Source organism: Pteronotus mesoamericanus, unplaced genomic scaffold, assembly GCF_021234165.1.
Source record: "Pteronotus mesoamericanus isolate MK-2021 breed Mesoamerican mustached bat unplaced genomic scaffold, CSHL_Meso_final contig_20, whole genome shotgun sequence".
Taxonomy (NCBI): Eukaryota; Metazoa; Chordata; class Mammalia; order Chiroptera; family Mormoopidae; genus Pteronotus; species Pteronotus mesoamericanus.
The window spans coordinates 79,104,519-79,127,146 of record NW_026555085.1 but is presented as its reverse complement, the minus strand read 5'-3'; the positions used below and the strand labels follow the sequence as shown (position 1 = coordinate 79,127,146).

Genomic DNA, 22,628 nt, shown 5'->3' with positions numbered 1-22,628 from the left:
TGCCTCTCTCCTTGGCTTGTAGATGGTTACCTCCTCTCTGAGTCTTTATATGGTCTTTTCTCTATGCCTGTCTGTGTGCTAATCTCTTGTTAAGGACATCAATGGCGTTGGATTATGGCCCACCAATATCACTTTATTTTACCCTTATTACCTCTTTAAAGTCCCTATCTCCACATACAGTCACATTCTGAAATACTGGGGGATTAGAACTTCAAAGGATTAATCTTTGAAGGATATCATTCATGCTATGACACTTACACTTCAGTAATGGGCACAAATGTCATGTTCAGTTAGGAAACTGACACAAATGCTGAAGAGTGAGCCTGAGCCACTACCTTGAATGTCAAGATTTCAAAATAATGGAACCCAGGGCCCAACCTGTGCATCCCTTCCCTTTTGGTGTCCCTTAGGTCTGAGGTATCTAATCTCAAACAGGTGACTATAGTACATGTGTTTGTATCTTTCTTTCGATTCAAGAGAGATGAATAGACATTGAAAAACAGACAAAAGCTGCATCAGCTCTAAGTGATATCCTTAGGAAGTGGTAGTGAGAAAGAAGATTGCTCTGGGCTTGCAGAAATTGACTAGTGTGTTTTGTTTCCATGTTAATCATATAGAAATCAATTTTATATACAAAATAGTTCAGGAAATAATTCACATAAAATCAAGAAATTTTCAACTCGTCCAAGTAGTATTCTCCTCTGTTGTTAAGCAGAACATCTAGAAGAGTTTTGTAGTTAGGGACAATAGGCTAAATCAAAGAAGAAAATAGTTATGATTTGTTAAACCACTAGTTGAAACTTTAAGTGTCTGGTAGTTCTGGCTGTATTCTGGTGATTTGGGGCTAAAATCTGCTCTGTTCCTTATTTTCCTTTGTCAGTGGTGTTCACCATGGTAACTTCAATAAAACTTCACTTACAAATGTTTTCCTTTTAAAGTACCAAGCACCTTCTTAAAGAAAGAAAGCTGAGAACCTGGTAGGAGTGGGTGTTTGGAAAATAAGTGAAAAGTATTTAGCCTTCTTCATGATTGCTGTGGGTGGCAGGAGATGAAGAAATTACTGAGGCGATAAAGTTGAGTGAAGGAAACATTTTACCTTGTTTTGGGATTAAAAACTAATCTAATTTTTGAGGTAGAAAATTAATTTAAATTATGTTAGAGAAACTTTTCTCTTTTATTAAATTTCCACTTTGGAGTATAGATTTGTACAGGACAAATGGAGCTAATGCCTGCTTCAGTGTACTCTGCTGGGGTATGATCAACGTTTTGGGTCTATGTGGAAACGTAACTAATGTGAGACTTTGAGCACACCAACAAATCTCCCTGAGTCCCTTCTAGTTTCTAGCCCCTACAATACAGAGGCAGTAGGAGCCCAGGAGTCCTCAGCCTTCGTTGCATGTTAGAATCAACCGAAGTTGTTTAGAAAATGCCAAAGGCAAGGACCTATCCAGAGATTATACCTTAAGGTCTGGAGTGATATCCAGATGCAAGATTTTAGTCTATTTTCTTGTTTTTAAGTGGTGAAGGCAATTTTAATGGCTAGCCAGAGCTGAGAATCACTGTATTTATTGATCTAAAGAGCCCTTCCAACTCTACCATTCTAAGGCACTTATCTACAAATTGACTTCAGCTGGGTTTAACTCTGATGGGCGTGCCAATTAAATACCCTGGCTTTCTTATTATCTTTCTGCTCAGAATTCAGGAAAGAAAGGCATTAGCTTTTAATTTAGGAACCTAGCATTTCTATTCCTGTTTATCCAGTCATTATCAGGAATAAGCCCCAAAGTCATGCCAACGTTCAGTACAAAAGTAATGTCTTCCCTTTCAAAACACATTGGTTTTCAAAGAGTTTTATTACTTAAAGGTTAGGCATTAACTAGATTCAATAATGTATATATATGTCTGTTGTATTATGTGTATGGAAATAGTCAAGACAAAGTTAAGTCGGATTCTCAAATGACTACAACTCTTTGTTGGCATAGCAGATAATTTTTCTCATTAGAACAGTCATTCTTGTCCCTGATGGCATTTTGGAATTGCCTAGGAAGGTTTTTAAAAAATCTTCATGTCCAGGCTACATCCTAGTAGACCAAATCAAAATTGCTGATGGGGACACTGAGTTTTTGTTTGCTTGCTTGTTTGTTTGTTTGTTTTTGTTTTTGTTTTTAAAGCTTCCTAGGTAGTTCTGAAATGGAGCCAGGATTGAGAATTGCTTGGTCTAGAATAGAGTTGTGTGGAAAAATTATATCAAGCACCTGGCCAACGATAAAATGCTAACAGTATATTAGCCATTTCCTTGATTAGAAACAGCACCTTTCTTCCCCCTGAGGATTATACTTCTTTGGTTAAAATTACCATTGTGACGGAAGTTGTTCTTTTAAATGTTCTAGGTTACTAGACTACAACTATTTCTACTGAAGATGGCAGATGAAATGTTTTCTCCTTAACATAATGAATATCATTGGGGCCATTCTTCTCACAGACCCCTTTGAAGATTATTGAAATATTGGGTAAAATGAGCACAAAACACAAAATTTGGTAGGGAATGAATTTTTTAGGTCGTACTAAACCACTTTCTTTGTACTGAACTGCAATTAAAAAGATTCAATGATCTATGCCTTTTAAGTTACTGGTTTATTGACTTTTGGTAAGTAAACAGTTAATTTTAGTACTATTTCTCTCCACTTAGTGTAGATTGTCTTATTCACCAAAAACTTAGAGCCCAAAGCCTCAATACTGTTATATAAAATGTGTGCTTATTTGTCACTCTGGAGCTTGGTTCTGGTATCTACCCAAAGCCTATAAATCATTCTCAAACAAGAAAATCAAGTAATTAAGCTCTCTGGCCTGAATCTGATCTATATTTTCTACCTTCAGCCTAGAAAAGTATTCACTCATACAGATAGTTGAACTCTCTTTTAATGAACCTGGATCAGAGAAATGATTTGCTAATGTTTTCACAAACATAGGGAGTATGGGAGCTCATTTCCTTCCGATCAAATGTGCCAAAGCCACAGTTGTTTTCAGTGGTCTGGACAGAAAGCCAAAGCTGACAAGCATGAAAAGGATGATAAAAGTATTAATAAGAGTTAGTAAAAACAAACAAACAAACAAACAAAACAAAACAAAACAAAACTGTTGCCTTTACAAATTACATCTGAACTTTTCTTGAGATGACTCTAAGGCATGTTGTAAATTCAGCAATTTATGGTCAGTTGCCTTTTATCCTTAAAATCACACAAAACAAGCAATAATGTAGAATGAAATAGGTGGTTTAATATTAATGGACTTGAGAAAGAACTGGAATTAAAATTCAGTCTGGGATCTGAATTAGCACCATCTGAATACAGAAATAATTCAATATACATGCACAAATTAGTTTTAATAACATACACAGGTAAAATATATTTGTTTTACTTGATACACTTGTTTTGAAGAACCCTTCTGGGGTTAAACTTATTTTTATTATTTAGCTGGGCATGATACAGGTTGAACACCCCTGAGTTCCAGGGCTTTAGCAAAATTAACTTCCAGTGGCTTGCCCGTGCCTTTGGTGAGCCTGAGGGACCGGATGCAACCTCTGAACCGAACATTGGTTGTCAGGCCGAACTGGTTAAGGCCCTCTGAAAAACAAAGCAAGGAGGGCTCAGTTTTGAAATGAAGCTGTTACATGTAAGAGCATGTTTTTATAGTAATATAAGGTTGGAAGACACGCATTTTAAGACATCAAATAATTTGGTTTGGACTTACAATTTTAAAATTTATACCCCTTTTACAGTTATGGCTTATAATTATTGAATTTGATTTAATAAAACAAAGCAATCGATCAAATACTGAATTAAGATAGGGGCTTTTCATGGACTTTATTCCTTTCTTACATTATAAAAATACATTCTGAAAGTTAAATTGGTTGGAAACTCACGCAAAATCTTCCTCTCATTAAGGAGAGACTCCCTTCTCTCAGCAGGCCTACAAGGTGCTAATAGGATATCATTTCACAGACCGTGAATGAAGAAATATGTTATCTCCCTTATACCATCTTGGGGTTTATCCTGATTGAAGCTGAAGTAGGTCTTGTTAAAACCTACTTGTGAAAAGACAATCAGCTTTGGAAAGAGGAGCTCTGGATTGGTCCTCATTAGTCCTGTATCTTGTCCTCAGTCAACCACTGCTGAATATACATTTTGCTTGTTTTGTTAAGCAGAGGAGGTGTACCATAAGTGGGAATAAACGTTTCTCTTGCCAAAATGCTGAAAGGCCATTCTAACAGTCTGTGTTATTACAGTGCTTATTAAGAGGCACTTGGCTTATTTCTCCTCAAGTTGGGTCCTCTTGTTTATAGGCACTTTAGGTAACTCTCTGAGGTTCCCATGCTATTTTTAATGTGCTGAAGAGGGATTTCAAATGCAGATTTATTACTTGGGTTTCCTAGTAATATAAATATAAATTCTAAAATAACCTAAGGGGGAAATTAGCTACATTTAACCCAATGATTTCCAGAATTTGAGGAAATAAGTTCCATAACATTTTATGATTACTTGGGCATATTAATATTTAAAAAATCAGAAAGAACACCAACTCTGGCCTGATCACTGTTAAATGCTTTATATCTTTTATAAGCCAACTTCATTTCCACTATCCTCCATTGCCCCACAAATGAAACTTTGGGGGTATCATGAAAAGTAATATGCTCATTTTATACACTGGGAATTCCAGGAAAGGTGTTATTTATGGGAGCAGATTCTAAAGCTAGGAAGCAGGTATACTTAAGCACACATTCTTGGATACCTTCCTAGAAATATCAAGGTTTTAAAAATCATGAACATAATATAGCAAAGAAATTGTTACTGGGCTAAACAATGCTCACCTGGGAAACCGCCAACAAACACAGGGTCATTTGTATCAGCTGATGTAGATGCGGGGTTTGGGCTCTGGGCTTCCACCTGGTTCCCATCTACTGTCAGCTCAATGCGGTGTTTGATCTTGTTGGCTGTGACTTTGTGCCATTGTCCGTCACACAGATACCCTGGGATCCCAGCATCATAGACAGCAGTGAATCGGCCAGCGCCATTGTCCACATGAAACATAATCTATAAAGTAGGAAATTGAACAGTCACAGACGGTTTCATTAGAAGGGCATCATGATGGTTCACATGACAAAAATTGTCAGGTCTATAGGAAAGATATCAGCTGGAATAGTTTGAAATGAACATAACTGAGGCATTAAAAAAAACAAACCAAAACTTGACAAAAGCTGAAACAAAAATTTAATGACCTGGAGTCACAAATTATGTCCTTTGCTTTCGGGCATTGTTGGGAGCAGTAGGCAAGATGTGTGAGGCTAGTAATAATTCTGCTTTTAGAAAATGTGAAATATAATTTGAGAATAGCTGACAAAGAAAAGGACCTCATATAAACGGAAAATTCTACCATAGATCTTTTAGGGTGTGATAGTTCTTAGTGAACCTTAAAAAATTTTCTTAAAAGATGTTTAGAGTGATTCATTAACTTGGTTTACAAATTCATTTAAAAAGGGTTATTGGGTTGGTTTGTTTTTTTTCAATTTAGGCTTTGGTGTTTTAATCATTTTTTTTTTCCTTTACGGATTCCATTTTATACCCAGGACTGAGAATTACATAAATTACTTTTTGGGGGCCAGCTTTATGTCACAGGTGCCAAAGACTTTGAGCCAGAAGGCTGGTTAAATTCTTAACAATGGAGAACTTAGATTGGTAGTTCTCATCTAAATGAGAAAAATCTGTTTTCAGTAACATGGAACGGTCCCTGAAATTTGAGATGACAGAATTCTTTTGAAGCTGATGAAGAAAAGAAACATAAGGAAATACTAAAAACAGTCAATCGGGCAACACATTTGACAATGTAAAAGAAATAGGAGTTTTAAAAAGAAGATTAAAAGTACAAGTAAATAGGTGAAAGGTTTGTAAATTATACAGTGATAGAAATTTGAGTTAAGATTTTACTATATTAGGTGAAGTTTGAATAATGGGATTTTGCATATAAAAGGAGTGTGGTGAGAAATCCACATGCATTGTTATGGAACTTGATACACTCACTGACAAGTTGATAGTAACTGCAATTGTAAACAGGTGACGAAATGAAGCTTATTCCAACAAGATATAGGGAAAGTATGTTTTGAAAATCTGGCAAAACTATTAAATGTTGCTTATTTGTTCCCCTTTCAGCTCTGTGCTCTAGGATCTTTTTGCTTTATTGCCTTTGACGATGGTTTGAAGACAGAGGAGGGAGGGAGGAGGCAAAGGAAAGCATACTTTAAGTCATGATGCAGTGTTTCTTCTTGGGAGGGAAACAATACCCTATGAGTGGAAATATGAACGGAGTTGGAGTATGATTTGTATTTAATAGCCAGAAAGAAACCTTGTGAATTTTCTTGCTTTGCCTTCCTCTTCTTATCCACAATACAAGGTATATACAAACAGGTCTGTCCCATCACAGGCGGCTTATTCATAGGCACCAAGGAAGTGCTTATATTAGATTATCAATTGCAAATTTACAAAATATTTTAATTATACTAATATAAATGTATTATAAATTTTCTCTTTTTTTGAAATGGTATCTGTATGCTTTAAGTAAAAATTGAGAAACCAATATTTTAGCTAGCTACTTATTATTATAAGAGGAAAAGACTGATTTTAGACAACCCAAGACTCCTCCTTTTTTCTCCCTACTAAAATCAAGAGTTTCATAGACTGTGCATTCACTAAGAAGAGAATAAGTTGGTAACGCAGTAAGAGCTTGAAATCTTAAGCTATTCAGTCCATTATTCGTCAACACATTTGGCTTAATGTAGTATTAGCACATTTAAAGTGCACACTGGTCTACGGAAGAGGTGTCTTGAAATCACTCATAATTGAGATAAGCCAGAAGAATGAAAAGAAACAACCTACCTCTCTCTCAATAAAGAATCAAGCTTCAAAATAAAGTTTCTGCATCTGAACAAAAATATCATGAAGAAATCAGAAATATTTAGGCAGCTGATACTTACCTTTTCACCAATCATTTCAATACCCATTCCATCCATTTTTTGGCTGCTGATTCCCAGGAGAACTCCAGTGGTTCTCGTTGTGCGGAATTCAAATTCTACAAGAAGGTCCAATCCCACTTTGAACCCATCAACTGTAAAATAAAGGTTTTACAGAAAATTGTAGATTAGAGTTTAGGGATTGTTCATTCAAATTTGTATAATAGAACAGTTTTACTAGATTTCAATTCAGATGTTAGCCAATTAAATAACTAAGTTCCAGACTGTTAATATGGCTTACACTCCCACTATTATACTATATAACATGCTTTATAGTTATTGCTTATTTTCTTGGCTGTCTTCCCTCCTAGAATGTAAGTTTTACAAGGGCAATGACTATCCATATTACTCACCATTTTATCCATGGCCCGCCCAAAGTATCTGGCACCTACTGGATGTTTAATATATATATTTGTTGAATGAGTGAATAAAGAACGCACACTGAGACTGACTTAAAGAACCTCACATCCAGGTGTGATTATGTTAGAGGTCTTGCTGTAGGATTAAGTCAAGCATTTAAGTGATTAGTCAGTAAAATTTTACTGGGCCACTCCAAGTGGTGCTACAATGACCTGAAAGAGCTCAGTAATAAGAAAAGGATTGCAAGTACAATTTTGAAGAAGATGCTGGGACAAAAATAGACTTTTCTATTTCATCCAGTTAAGTCTCTTCCCTGTAATTTTCCATATTTGATTCATTAGTTTATTTAATCTTTTAGAAAGTATTGAAAACATGCCTCTTGGAAACAAAGTGATTCATTAAGACCAGACTAGACCCTACCAACTACATGGAGTGTTAGGGAAGAACTCAGGGAAAGTTTCTCCATGTCTTCTATTTATTCGTTTATCCATAAAAAAAAAAAAAAAGCTATGTGTAAACACAGCTGAAGGGTGGCACCTGCAATGAAAAAGACTTTTATTCTACTGGGGTGGGTTTGGATGGGTTTGGATGGGCAAAAGTGGGCTTACAGTGGATTTTAAGAGCAAAGGGTAGGAAAAACTGAGTTGTTCTGCAAAACAAAACAGGAAGCCTTTGTTTCTGGTCCTGAAAGGGGGCATTAAGGAGAAGAGAGGGATGACATGAGATAGTTCAGCAGAGGACAGAGGGAGTACGGAGGCCACTAAAACCCACTGACTGGGTGGCTGGAAAGCTATTAGAAACAAAGATGTCAAGGGGTTAAATTGAAGTTGTACATTTTGCAGTGACATAACCTCTTCTGACCACCCAGACCTTATATAGATTGTTTACCCTGTGTGTGGCAGGGATGGCAAGATTTGTTGGAAACTGGGGAAGGGGCTAATTTTCTGGCTCTGTTTGATCCAGAACCAAAGAGCCCAGGCAGGACGGCAAGTCAATCTAACTGCAGAAACTGAAGCTGAAGTTTGCCATCAGATCTGACAAAGGGAGTGCTAGCCATCTATGAACTTGCAGAAAAATTGCAGAAGGCTTTGGACTTTCATAGCACATGGAATTTGGGCTTCATCTTAACACCCACTATTTCAATATTTAACATATCCTCTGTTTTTGTTTTCTGTTTCTGCATAGGTGAAATTTCCACCTATTCTCTGTGTTGAAAGGCCTTGCTCTTCTACCTCTGACAACATTGGCATGCGGGTGTTCAACTCATCTTTTAAATTTACTCAAGTATCAGTTTCTCCATAAAACCTTCCTTATTTCTCAGCCAAAATTATCCTATCCTTCTAAATATTCACAGAACCTTCTTGCATGTCTTTTAGTTTTTATACATTTTACTTTTTTTGTGATTTTTAAGCATACAGAACCTTACTTATTGATAGTATATTCTTAAAGAAACATCGTCTTATTTACTTCTGTTGACCATGATGACTTCTACATAGTCTGTACTCAGCAATTATTTTCTAATGAACAAAAACATGTGTCTGTGGTAACCACTGGCCTGAATAGTCTATCGTAATATATGTTGTCATATTTTTTGCTATTTTATAGAATTTATTTTGTATTTTTCTTTCTAAATTGTGCCTTCACTTGCAGTGATTCAGGCCTGCACTGGAAATGTTCACTGGAAAAGGAGAGATACTTAAGGAAAGCAGGGAAAGGGGCCGTTATCACTTCCGCCAACGAGAAATGGGCACCAGCTTGTGTGCACTGTGTGTGTACGAAGAGACCGAGAAACAGAGCCTTGCAAGGAACTGAAGAAAGAAATAAAAAAAACAACCAAAAACAAACAAACGTGTTATCTCATCTCCATGAAGGCAGACAGGGAAAACTTAAAAGTAGATAAATTATATGGTAGAAACATATGAACCTTCTTGCAGAATTACATTTATTTTGCTGTTATTGATCTCCAGGGAAGGAGATGAAATAAACTTTCCAAATAGCCTTTTACTTTATTTCTTCTATTAGTTCTTATCAGAATCAGATACATTAATCTTTAAGAGGTAGTTTTTTTTTTTGTTTTTGTTTTTTTTTTACTTCTGCATGTTTTTATTTCTGGCTTAAGTAAAGGATACTAGTTTAGGTCCCTGGGGACTTTTATGCTTCCACACAAGAATAATATTTGTACCTCATTAATATGCAACAGGAAGTAAATGAAGGCACCTCACCTGTTTTGGCAAAACCTGTTCCATCAAAATATGTTCCTTTCTGAGCATTTGCAAAACATGTCCCAACATGGAAGCTGGAGGTTGGCTGTTCAAGATCAGCAGGGGCCTCTGCCATCTGAAGGTTCCTAATGCAGCCATCAATGCTGTAGGTCACCTTTCAGGTCAGAAGAAACGAAATCAGGTTTTTGCCTCTACATGGAATGCAATCATTTGTGGGAAGCTCTAAGCATATAATTATCAGCCATTTGTCTTCAAGCAAACTGCCTGGATCTGCACCAGTGCCCCAGGCTTCACGTATGAGCGCGGAAAATCCTGTTGTGCTTCTCAACTGGGATGTATCCAGCCTGGACATGATCATGCTGATACTCTAAACACTGCACAGGGCTATGGGCCTATACGGGTACTGTGAGTTTTAATTAGCCCATATTTCTTTAATAGTTTTCTGACCTTACTTTATATATATTTTGTCATAATATATGTTCAAATTCTGTTTGAAAAGATAATTAGGTTTGGTTCAGTGTTTCTTCCTTATGGAAAGCTAATGAAAGCAGTGAACCTTTTCCTAAGAAAGCGCACAAACATACACATAAAACTTGAAAGTCTGCAACAAAACATCCAAAGTTTAGGGACTATAGAAATAAATCAATCATACTCTGCTCCATTCTATTTCATCTGGTTTTAGGGATGCAATTTAATCACTGTTGCATCTCTAAAACCAGATGAAATATAAAATATAAATCTCACTGCAGAGACTCTCATTTTGATAGGCTTGGGTGGCATATCCAACTCTATAAAAGGGAGGCAATACTGATCATCTGTAAGAGGAACCAAGTACTGAGAATTACAAGTATGATGAACAATTGTGTTTGATGAAGAACAGCTCTACATCATCATGTGTTCTGATTTGAGTATGGAAATATATCACACTTGTATGCAGTGTGTTCTCTAAAAACATGAATCCCCTGTGCTGCTTAAAATAATGCTTCCCAAAGTAAGCCTGGACACACATCCTGAAAAAAAATTATTTTGTGAATATTGATTTACAAAATTTCTAAGACTTTAAATTCTGAATCCAGTATTGAATAACTGTAATCTTAATACGGCACCTCTCAATATTTGCTAAATCTCTAGTTCTGAAACAATGCTTTCAATGCTATATCATCTTTATTGTCCTACGCTTTCTATATGCTTGGGACTCTTTCAGGCATGTGAAATATACTACCTCATTTAATCTTTACAGCAACCTTGTTTTTTTGGTATTACTATTAGTCTATTTTTAAAAAGAGTGAACTTGTCAAAGAAAGAGTAGGTAAATTGCTTAAGATCATAATGTTAATCAATAGTTTAGCAGGTATTCCAACCAAGGGAGCCTGGCTCCAGGACCCATATTCTGTTCTGTGACACTGCCTCTTGTAGTCAAATTTGTCTAGGAGACCTTCTGTCACTTCTCAGAAAAGATTATTTTCTATCTAATTATAAGTGGTTATTGGCCAATGTGACCTAATAATTAAAAATATATATATGACTCAGCCAGATTATTTAAGCCACAGAAATAAACTACACACTTACTGGACCGATTCTTCGGGTAGTGTAGTTGATGGGTAGCCCACCAACATACAACATTCCTACAACATCCAGGATGTCGGCTTTTTTGGGACTGACGGTTCTGTTGGAGGCACCATCTACATAGAGAATTCCTTCTTGCTTAGTTCGTGTAATCTTAATCTACAAAAAGAGGAGCCATTAATGTCAGTCACAGGTAAATTTCAAATATTCAGAGGATAAAATAAAAGAACTTTATGGATATTCCTTAGGTAAAGCAAAATAATATGTACCAAGTGCCCAGTATGTGCTAAGCCCATAATATAAGTGAAATTAAACCTATTTTACAGAAGATCTCGAACTATTTTTTCCCCCCATTACTGCCATCTCTGAAAGAGTACAAAATCTTCCTGGGTGAATTTTAGATTGAAGACTCTTCTACAGGTTGCCAAGTAAGCATGTTGTAAGGAACTGGGCAGATTGAGAGCCCTGTCATGATTACGTGAGCTGCAAAATTCATGTCTGTTTTTAAAAGTGTATTAGTTTGATTGAGCAAGTTCTGGTCTCCCCGGCACAATCTCAGATATGGTACATCCCTCTGCCTAACAGCCCTTCTCCTGCAGGATTGACGGCAGGGCAGCCCATCCAGGCTGCGCTGCTGTTTCTGCAGCAGGTGATTAGTACAAAGTCAGGAGGAAGATGGAAAGCTGACTGATGCTGAAATTGCAGCAGTGGAGTGAATTATCTTCTGGGATAGAGTGAAAAAAGGGGTGTGAAAACTGGCTTGAGCATAAAAACCTTGAGTCTGAATTTAGAAAAAGGAGCACGGAACCCTCTGAAATGCTGGAATACAATGATGGCTTAAAAATGAATCTACATCAGGATGAGAAGAACTTAAGACCTCACTTTATACTTATTCTGGTTAGAGAAATAATTTAAAAAAATCTTTCAAAAATAAAATCTCCTCTTAATGTGGCTATTTATTAAATTTAAACTTTCTTCCTTAATACCAGATTGTGGCCCAAGAACATCGTTTTCTCAAGTGCCACATTTACTATTCTAGGGTGTCCAACCTCTGTCCCATGGGCCGCATACGGCTCAGGATGGCTATGAATGTGGCCCAAAACAAATTTGCAAATTTACTTATAACATTGTGAGATTCTTTTTGTGATTACGCATTGCAATGTATTTAATGTGTGGCCCAAGGCAACTCTTCTTCCAGTGTGGCCCAGAGACACCAAAAGGTTGGACACCCTAGAAAGGTAAGAACAAACCTTCACGAGAGTGCCTTTATAAAGATCAATATTTGCAAGTCATAAGCTCTCAAGCAAATATGATTTTTCTTTTATTTTCAAGGTAACAGATCAGTTAATATTGCATCTTTATTATATATTTTTAGGTTTTTGGCTTTTCATGGGATATGCTAATCATATAAAATGTTAAATGAGCACTTAACAAGTCCAACTACGTTAACATATAAATTACAACATCTAATAACATTTTATTCTAAAAATTAAACATTTTATTCGTCTACCTAGGGAAGCTTTACTTAATAGGCTATCACAGGTGCAGAAACAAACTCTGAGTCTTCGTTTTAATCAGGCAGTATATTATCTACTTGTAGTCATGCCAAAGAGGACAGTAAGTTGGCAAATGAGCCTTCTGTGCCCACAATAGCACCAGCTTCTGGGTGTAAGGCCAATGCTTTAAAAGTTGTTCCAAATGACTGTTGGTGGATATGATACCCTAGAGCCCTTTAAACATGATACTACAGATTCCCAGACTCTTGGTTTTTATAGACCAGTATGAGGTGAGATAGGAGGGTAAGTCTTGAGGGCCATTTTAGTATTGCCAGCTTTTAAGTTTGTCAAATATAATTTCATAAAAAAGAGGTCATTTTGCTGCCTTAAAAATAGAAAAATATTATCTCAATAAGTATTATTCTTTTAAATTGATTTCGTAGAGCTTTATGATTAACATGCTTCATTTTCCATGTTTCCCACTTCCAGCAGTGAGAATGTCTTCAACGGCCTGGCCCGTGTCTGTAGACAGATGTTCGGGAAGCACAGCTGTATAGCAATGACAGCATCCCGCGGTACCGTGATGAGGCATGTGAAGTGGTCCAATACCAACGTACCCAGGTCTGATCCCACTGCCAAGGCTGGCCGTTGTATACAGCATTTGCTTTATTTTTAGCCTCGGCTGCATTCCTGGAGCACCAGGTCAGAGTCTGCACCAGCAGAACGGTCCTGGCCCTGGGCGAGGGCCGGAGGCTGCCGCCAAGTACCCGCCTTGCAGGGCACCACCAACATCCTGAGGACTATTACCTTGTGCCACTGGCCATCATTGATTTTCGTGGGGATCATGGTGTTGGTGTCACCACTTCCTAAGTCGTAACTGAAGTAGGGAAATCCGTTTCTCAGCTGAACCGTAGCAAAGTCGGCATGATTGATCCGAGCCATGTAGAAGAGCAAGCCTGATTCAGCTTCCGTTCGTACTTCAAATTCAATCGTGAGGCTGTGAAATAAAAATATGCAAAGTAAAAGGGAAGAATGACAGCATTCTTATTCTAAGGGAGGGTGACATCTGATTGTGGGTGAATTTTCATACAGGATGGTTAAACCTTGCCCAAGATGAGGACTTTCCAGGTCTGCTGATTTCCTATACGGGGCTCCTCAGGCCCAGACAAAAAATTCTATTCCTGACTATACTCAGGGAATTTTAAAAAGGTCACTTCATTTATTAATACATGCAGTTGATTGAATAAATGCAAATACTTAGCACTTTCATCTATTGGTTCTTGTTTCATGTCGCAGAATAATACATACTGGTTTTTCACTTTGGTGTCATCAAATGCAATGGCAATGTGACTGTTTCTCGAGAGCCCAAACTGCTTGCTCCCTATCAAAAGAGCTGGTTCTGATTCTGCAGCACAAAGACCCTGTAAAATACCAAGGTGAGAAAGAGGGGACGTTATGGACTCTGTTCTTTAAACATGTGATGCTGCTAATAGTTTCTTATATTTTAATGTTCTCACATACTCTTTTTAACTTCCTTAAGAATAAAAACAGTTTCTCATTCCTCTCTCTATTCTACTACATAGCAGGTACTTATTATTAAATGTTTGGTGAATGTGAATCAGTTTTCTTATATTGCACCCTTGAATTGCCAAATAAAAACTCATTGATTTATTAATGTTTTCATTATCCTTTAAAGAAAAATGTTCACATTTCTGTGAAAACTGGAATTCCCCTTTCAATTATGAAGAGTTTTTTATTCTTAGAAGATTGAACAGGAAAAATGACAAGCTAGGCACCGGGTTATAAGAGTAGAAAAATGTGTTCTCTTTTGCCCTCCCCATATCTATCTCCCACTATATTACTTTTTCTTGAAAATTATCGGTCTACTAGAAGGTTTCCATGAATTTAGACTTTCAAGATGGTGTATCTAAACTTGCAAGTCAGCCCATTCAGGTCCTTAAGCAGTTGCTAGGCAACACAGCACTTTTAAAAAATGTAACTCACCATACACCATTTCAACTGCCACTGCTCAAAGATCAACTTCCTAGGGTGCTTACAAGGGAGAGCTTGGTGCAGGACCAGCTTCAGAAGCTTGGTGCCTGTGCAGTAACTCGGTTTTAGGCTCTGCTGTTGCTAACTTGAAATTCTTGGTAATTTTTGAACAAGGGGCCCTGCATCTTCATTTTGTTCTGGTCCCTGCAAATTATAATAGCCCTTCTTGGTGAGATGGACCACAGCTGGCTACTGTAACCCTCAGCTCAATAGCTAATCAAGGCTCCTCAAATTACCACACCATGCCACAATTCCTTTCTCTGTTCCCTGTTTTCACAAAATAGTTCAATGCACAAACTGCTTAGGAAGTCTTTTAGAACACACAGTACATGAGAAAATATATAATGTGCACAGTTCAAACAACACATCTGTTTTTAAGATCTGCACTTAATGGCTCTGGATCAGCCACTGCCCCAGTGAGTGCTGACTCAGCAGAGGTTCTCAAACAGCCCAAGGCAGGCTTTTGATGCGGAATGTTCTTTCCAAATAGTGTGCTTTGGGGATGACTCATCGGCACACAGGAAATTTTCACTTGATGAGGAAAAGCCTGGCTCTCTTTTCTCTTGAGCTCAGTCAAATGGAGCTCTCTGCCACAGCAGGTGAAAGGCTTTAAGTGTTTTGAAAGGCTATAAAACTGGTCTTCGTGGAAGTAGTATTTCCCTTCTGGCTTTCCAGGAGATGGTCAGTTTACAAAGGGCAGGCTGTTGCTGAAATTTACACAGATATGCAAAAACCCAGTGGGTGGAACAGTGGAGTGCTATTTATTCATACAGCTGAATGGCCTCTCTTGGAGTCAACATGTGGCACCTTTCTTATTACACTGCCTGCAAAATGAGCCCAAAGAGCAAGCCTTTAGTAGCTTAATGTTTTCAGCCTTCAATGATGCTATTAATAGAATTGGAATCATTTTTCACCCTCTCACGATATTTTCTGTGCAGAGGACCTCACAACAAATGTAAGCAGCCAGCCTGCAGTCCTCAGAAATCTCGAAGAGAATCCTACCTGCGGGGAGTTCTTCCCGGGCAGAATTTGGCTAAAACATCTCTGAACCCTCAGCTCTGAAAACTGAGGATGGAAAAGGCCAATGGGTACCGAGGGGTCAAGGAACAATCATGTGCAGCTTAAAATAACCACCCCCAGGCATTTCCGTAGTTTTGTAACCACTGTGGTCATTCATCTAGTTATTACATATAAATAAAATAACTTTCTGATATAATTTTAAAAAAATTATCAAAGTGACCATTGTAGAGATTAGGTATTGGGGGCAGCTATTCACCACGGAGAGCTTTTGTCTTTACAGGTTTGGGGCACTGTGGCCCGAGCACCATGATAACCTGGCTTAGGTAGACCGGACAGGTACGTCCAGCACTGGTGCTGAGTGGAGCAGAAAGCAGTTCTTCATCAATACTATCACATCTTTTAAATTAAAAGAAAGCCCTGCTTATATTATTTTAGAAAATCCTTTGAGCAGAAGAGGGGATTTTCTAAGGATTCTTTTAAAAGGCATTACATGACACACCCACTTGAAACTTAGGAAGCAGAGCACCTCTTGGAGGGTGTCCTGCTTCACTTTTGCAACAGGCAGCTCTTGAGAAGCAGAGAGAAGCAGTGGCTAATAAAACAGTGTTCTCACACTGGTCCTGTTACAGCAGAGGGAAAACAAATGGAACACTCTTCTAGGTAACCTTAGAGTATCAAGCTGTTATGCTAAGTTCATAGTTCTTAAGGACATCTAAATTGATGTTTACTATCATTAATTTGTGACGGGATGGATATAGGGATACTGCTCTAATAAAACTTCTATTACCTTCCTTTATAAAACTGGCAGTTGGAAGAAAACTGAGAAGTGCCAGTGTAAGGTAAGAGGGTTTATATTTATCTACTTGAAGGTTTAAATGGGAAGGCAGTGCTCCAGCCTCTAACCTGGTAATGATTTTTGTGCTAGTCTGCCTCTCTGCTCACGTTTGGTGAGGGGTGACGGGCCGATTGGCGCGGCTCTGCTCTGCGTCACTTTCCCCTGGGTGAATCCGAAACCAGGGACGGCATGTTCCCAGTGGTTTGCCGGTTTGCCGGCTGCCTTCTCCTCCTCCCGCGGGCCCCTCAGAGGGTGGAGCTGCTCACCCTGCCTCTCAAGTCTTTTTTCCCTTCTACATTTTTAAAGGGGAACTCATGAGGTGGAACAGAAAGTGCCCCGTGGCTTCCGCAATCATAAAACGATCTTGTCACTAAGGACATTTTCGGCCCTCCAGAAATCTAAGCGCAGAGAGAGGGTGAGGGGGAGAAGTCTTTTAATTTTAAGGACCCTTCAAAGGATGTTTCAAGATCAATCTTCCTCCTCCAAGCCAATGTGAACTTCAGAGGAGGCATCATCTTTAGGGATGTGATACTCTACCTGGGTTATTTTGGAAACACTGATCTCTGCAATGTGTTCAAACAACAATAATAACAGTAGAAAAAAAATTCCGTCTCAGTAGAGGCTCATCAATCTCAGCGCGTTACAATCCTGCCACCTTGTGGGGCTTGTTTAAAGTACTACGAGGACAGAGGGGGAAAATGTGGTGTGAAAGGACAGGATCTGCTCGCGTCCTGTTTGTCTGTGCTGGGCAGGTGACAAGTTGAGGAGAGACAGGGCTGGGGGGCGGAGCCGAATGTGGCGGCTCCCCTGTTGTCTGGGGCAGTGGCATGGTTGAGAGGGTTCTGAGGGAGCGAGCCTCCCCAAAGCCACGTTCGAGAAGGGGGAGGCGCGGCCGATTAGCAACGGGGTGGGAACGTTTTCACCCTCACGCTGTCACTCATTTAATTTCAGGTCAGAACAAAGCAGTGGTCATTTCCAACGGCTGGTTGTTGGTTGACATTTGGAAATGAGTTATTGGCTTCAGATAGCATATGACTGGTGGGTAAGACTTGGATTTAGATTGGTCCTGAGCGGAGATTTAAATTGCGTTTATCACAACTGGCACCTTTGTTCTTGAAAGCACCAAGTGACAGATCATCATAAAAATGGCACCATTTTCTTTTTTTCATGAGTCAATAACCCCTGTAACATATGTGGGTGAAAACACAGCAGAGAAGTTGGGTGTTTCTTTGTGGGTCTTCTTTATAGTTGAATACTAAGTGGAAGATAACTTTTTGCAGCAGTGACTTTAATGTTCTGAAATATAAAATCCCCCCTCAAGCTGTTTATTGAGGACCTGAATATGTTAACTCCCTGCACATGAGCTCTTTTGTTAAGTGCTGGGCATTTGCAGTAACATTTATACACTAATGCTTGAATAGAGATAGTTTGCAGTAGGGAAAAATGTGTGTTTCCCCTTTAAACACATATCAGTATCCAATCGATTTATCCTTTGGTCTGGACTGTACTTAGCTTTTAAATTTGTAGCATTAAAGCTGCTGGAGAAAGAGCTTTCTTTGCTGTTTTTTCCTTCTCTGCTCACTTTTTTCCCTCCAAATCCCAAGAGCTCTTAACAGCACAGGGACTCTTCAAGGCTACTTACACGGCTCTTCTTAATGCTCACATTTTAAACTTGGAGGTTCTAAGTTCAACTTTCTAATAACATTCAAGTAAAAAAAAATGTAGTCTATTTGTCCTATACAAAACCATGCAGGCCATGCTGGTTATAAAGACGCGCTATCAACACCACAGATGCTTGCAGAGAATGTGTCACATTTTGACAAATTTCTGTAATACTGCAAGTCCAGCCTCTTATTTACCCCCACCCCTTGCCGCACATATCCTATGTGTGGATGTTTCATTCATCTCTAAGTGGGCTACAGATTCAGAGAGTAATATGAAGAGAAGATGCTACCACACTATCAAATGAGATAATATGCTTAAAATGCTCTCAGATCTATGATGTTCTGACATATATTAATAATAGGATCAATATAACCTATTTCACAAGGCAGGGATTTCTCATGATACTCTAAAATTGCCTTAGAGCATAGTGACTGTCCTCGTGCTACGGGTTGCTGGGGGTGAGGTGTGAGGATGAGAAGGAAATGAAAGACCTGAGAAGAGGAGGAGGTGGCTCCTGTTAGCGGCGCCCAAACAGGCAGGGGACTCGTGCACAGGCAGTTCCCACTTCGGGAGTTACCTTGTAAGTTTTAATTCTTAAATAAATTCCTAAATCCAAATTCGGACTTAAAAATGTTTTCTTCACGTACATGTGCCATGAGTATGTCATCCTTATTTTATATGTTTTAATGGAAAGATTTTAAAATAGAAGAGTGTGGTAACATTAAAATTTGCATTTGATAGACCTTATTTCACACTTGTAGGTACCACTAGCCATTTTGTTTGGATGGAGTTTAATGGTGTCCCCTGCCATGCTTCCAATTTTCAATCTTGAAAGCCAGTGGTCTCTGTCTTCTGCTCACACTCAGCACTGACCTTGACTGACCTCCACACATACTTGCTTACTGTGTGATTGATGTTAATACCTCTTTCTCAAATCTCTGTCTTTAGCCTCTTTCTCTCTTTCCCTCTCTCTGGGTAGCATGGTGGTATCCTATTCACCTTTGCATTTAGTAGGCTCTTAAAAAATATTTGTTATAAAAATTAATTGTTGAACCTTTAACAGTTTTAAAATTTTACTTTTCAATTACAGTTTACATTCAATATTATTTTGTATTAGTTTCAGGTGTACAGCATAGTGGTTAGACAATCAACTTTACAAAGTGTCCCCCTGATATTTCCAGCACCCACCTGGCACCATACATAGTTGTTATAGTATTATTGACTGTATTCTCTATGCCATACTTTACATGGCTATGACTGTTTTGTAACTACCAATTTGTACTTCTTAATCCCTTCACCTTTTTCACTCAGTCCTCCAACCCCTCTCCCCTCTGGCAACCCTCAGTCTGTTCTCTTTATCTACCAGTCTGTTTCAATTTTGTTTGTTTGTGTATCATCAAAGGACTTCCACACAGAATACCTCATTTGATTCTTATAGTAACCCCATGTGGTAGGCGAGGTAGGTGTACCATCCACATTTTACAGGGGATAAAATGATGTTTGGAGTAAATGCCTGCTTTTCCTGAAAGATGATTATCTGGCTTCTCGTTTAATCAATATTTCTAGTGGCAAGAAGCACACTTTTTGAACTACCAATTCCATCATGGCAACTAAGGAAGAGAATAAAATATTCAAGAGTTTTCAAAATCTGCACTCAACATTACTCTGCCCATCAATTGGGAAGCATTATAAATATGATGCATGTGTTGTCAAGACTGTAGTGAGCTCCATGCTCCCTGACACGCTGATAGTGAGAATGTAAATTAATACAACCTTTAGAGAAAGCAATTCAGATATATGCTTTGGGAGCCTTAGGCATATTCATCATTTGGCCTCATAATTCACTGCCTAAGGATCTATCTTTAAAAAAATAATCAGAAACAATGAGAGTTTGTTGTACAGTGTTCAACAGAATGTAGTTTCTAATAGTAAAAAACTGAACACACTCTAAGTGGTCCACAATTGGAAGCAGTAAAATAAATCCTAACAATAGAGTGTTGCAGTGATAAGAAGCCAGATTCTAGAGTCAGACCCACTGGATTAAAATTCTTATCCTGCCATTTACTGGCTGCGACAGTGGGTGAGTTACTGAGGCTAGCTAGTTCTTATCAATACAACTAAACATGGAATCATATGTATTTTATAGAGTTGTTAGGAAAATTATATATAATATTGAGTGGAAATTGTTTGGGTAGTGGCTGGCACAGAGTGAACACTTCAAAGCCATCATTATGATCATTACTAAATAATAATTGTGTCATTTAGTAAATGTTTAGTATATACTAGGCATTTAACACACATTATCTTTTTAAATTCTAGTAATAACTCTTTGATGTATGTGTTGTTAGTATCCTCATTGTGCAGATGAGGAAACCGAGGAATAGGCTGGCTAAGCAGATTTCCCAAATGCGTACAGACAGTAGGTAAGAGTGCAGGGATGTGAACTCAGGCGGCCTGGCTCTGGAGCCCCTGCTCTAATAAGGATACATTATCTTCCATACTCTGAAATATTTTGCGTCTTTGCATGCACACAGACACACACATAAGCACGTACATAATCATATTTATGTGATGTTTAGGAACAGTTTGAATTATGTTATTACCAGTTTTTAAAAGCAGACCACCCAACTGAGATGTGCTATGTAAAATGTAAATAGGGTTGCCTCTGTGTGGTGGTATTATAGGGAGATTTTATTCTTGATCCTGAAGACATTTCTGTGTTTTCATCTGAAAACATGTGCCATTTTATAAACAGGGAAATTAAAAGCAGCCAGATATACAAATGACAGTCAGCCAAGGAATATGTGAGGGGAATAGGATTTCATAGGCATCCTTTAATTCTAGCAAGGGAGAATGGGAAGTACCCTGGATAACCTTCCTTCGTAACATGACCAGGAATCAGAAAGCAGTGGGCTATAAACACTTACATGTGCCACAGCTGGGGTGGGCATTGGGAAGGCTGGGGTTCCAACTATTTCAGCTGGAACTTCTCCATCTCCATCCTCACGGGGTTTCTGATGAGCACAACGACCAATGTCTGCATTTTTGAAGGATACAGGCCGTGCAAAGTCCATGGGGCTAAAGGAACATAATTAAAATGAAATATTTCTTATTTTTCTTAATTTTCATTGTCTTCTTCCTTACAATTGAATCAACCCCCTCCTGCTTTTCAATGGCCATCAGTGCAATTTTCTAAAACTTGAAGCTCTTCACGCTTCCCTTTGCCCCATGGTTTTGGCCAGTGTGGATGCAACAATGGTTCTCATAAAAAAGCAAGGAGATTCACTCACACAGAGTTAATTACAAGGTTCCATACACAGCCTTCAAAAGGAGGAATATTTCTGAGTGGGGAAGGTTGAAACTCAGGTGGTGCACCGCCAACAAAAAGCTTTTTCACTTCAATCGCTTGTTCTATTGTCAAGTTTTGCATATGCCTTCTGTCTTCATCAACTTGAACAGTAAAGATGCTGATAAAACATTTAAAATAAACAAGTATAAAACACATAACATCCAGCACAATTGGAAATCAAACTTTTTCATCCCACCCTGACCCCTCCCTCCCGTAGCTTTTTCAATGAGTCCCAATTTGATGATTAGGTATTCTACAATAAACAAATGGTGCTGTTTCTCAGTATCTTGTTCCCTTGCCTTCCTTGTTAACTATGCCTGAGAGTTTACTTAAAAGAGGCAATGGTGTAGCTGCAACATTAGCCTCTGGTGACGTTGACAATCGAGGTCTACAGCCCAACACAGGAGTCCGTAGAGTGAAGCTTCTGTACTGTGTAGCAATGTCTAATCGGATAAGGCTCAGTGGGTTTAGCACAGCACGGGGTCACTTTTCATTTGGCTATTTCTTGGTTTGTGCTAGCTATTATCTTCTTGCTAGGGGACAAAATGTACTCCTGAGAGTTTCGATTGCAGGAACTGACAGCAGACACAGGACATTTTATAAAGAATGTAGCCACGGGCTTTTGAATAGAAGAGGCAGGAAAGAACACCAAACTAATTGTTCCTTGCAACGATTTCCCTCAGTGGCTGTTCACCAATTTCCCTAATTTGCTTATGAGAGATAACTTACACACTACTAATTGAGAACCTCATGCTACTTATCCACAATCCTTGAATCCTGGGGGCAAAGAGTCAGAAGCAGACAAAGAGTTCTGATGATGAAAATGACCAAAGGCATTTTCTCTTTTGTTCTAGAAGGAGCTTTTAATCTTCAGCACCAGTCATCATGGGGCTATTAGTCATCAGTGTTAGTCACTGGCCCGAGGTTTGTAAATGGATTGCTGAAAACTTACTTCATATCTGGGGAGGAAACCAAAGTACCTAAGTGGAAAACTCAGTCCTGA

The 22,628-nt window shown here is 38.5% G+C and overlaps 1 protein-coding gene across 1 annotated transcript in view; it reads right to left on the bottom strand.

Annotated features, from left to right (window-relative positions):
- Positions 1–2,315: 2,315 nt before the first annotated feature.
- Positions 2,316–22,628, bottom strand: part of LAMA2 (laminin subunit alpha 2) — a 525,989-nt gene continuing 505,676 nt past the window's right edge. The window contains exons 57-65 of the mRNA XM_054569946.1: positions 21,567–21,743; positions 21,204–21,354; positions 14,013–14,125; positions 13,512–13,701; positions 11,212–11,367; positions 9,643–9,796; positions 7,025–7,155; positions 4,868–5,090; positions 2,316–3,623 (exon numbers count right to left, since the gene is read on the bottom strand). Coding sequence (XP_054425921.1) covers positions 3,466–3,623; positions 4,868–5,090; positions 7,025–7,155; positions 9,643–9,796; positions 11,212–11,367; positions 13,512–13,701; positions 14,013–14,125; positions 21,204–21,354; positions 21,567–21,743 — 1,453 coding nt within the window. The 3' untranslated portion in view covers positions 2,316–3,465. The remainder of the gene's footprint in view (positions 3,624–4,867; positions 5,091–7,024; positions 7,156–9,642; positions 9,797–11,211; positions 11,368–13,511; positions 13,702–14,012; positions 14,126–21,203; positions 21,355–21,566; positions 21,744–22,628) is intronic.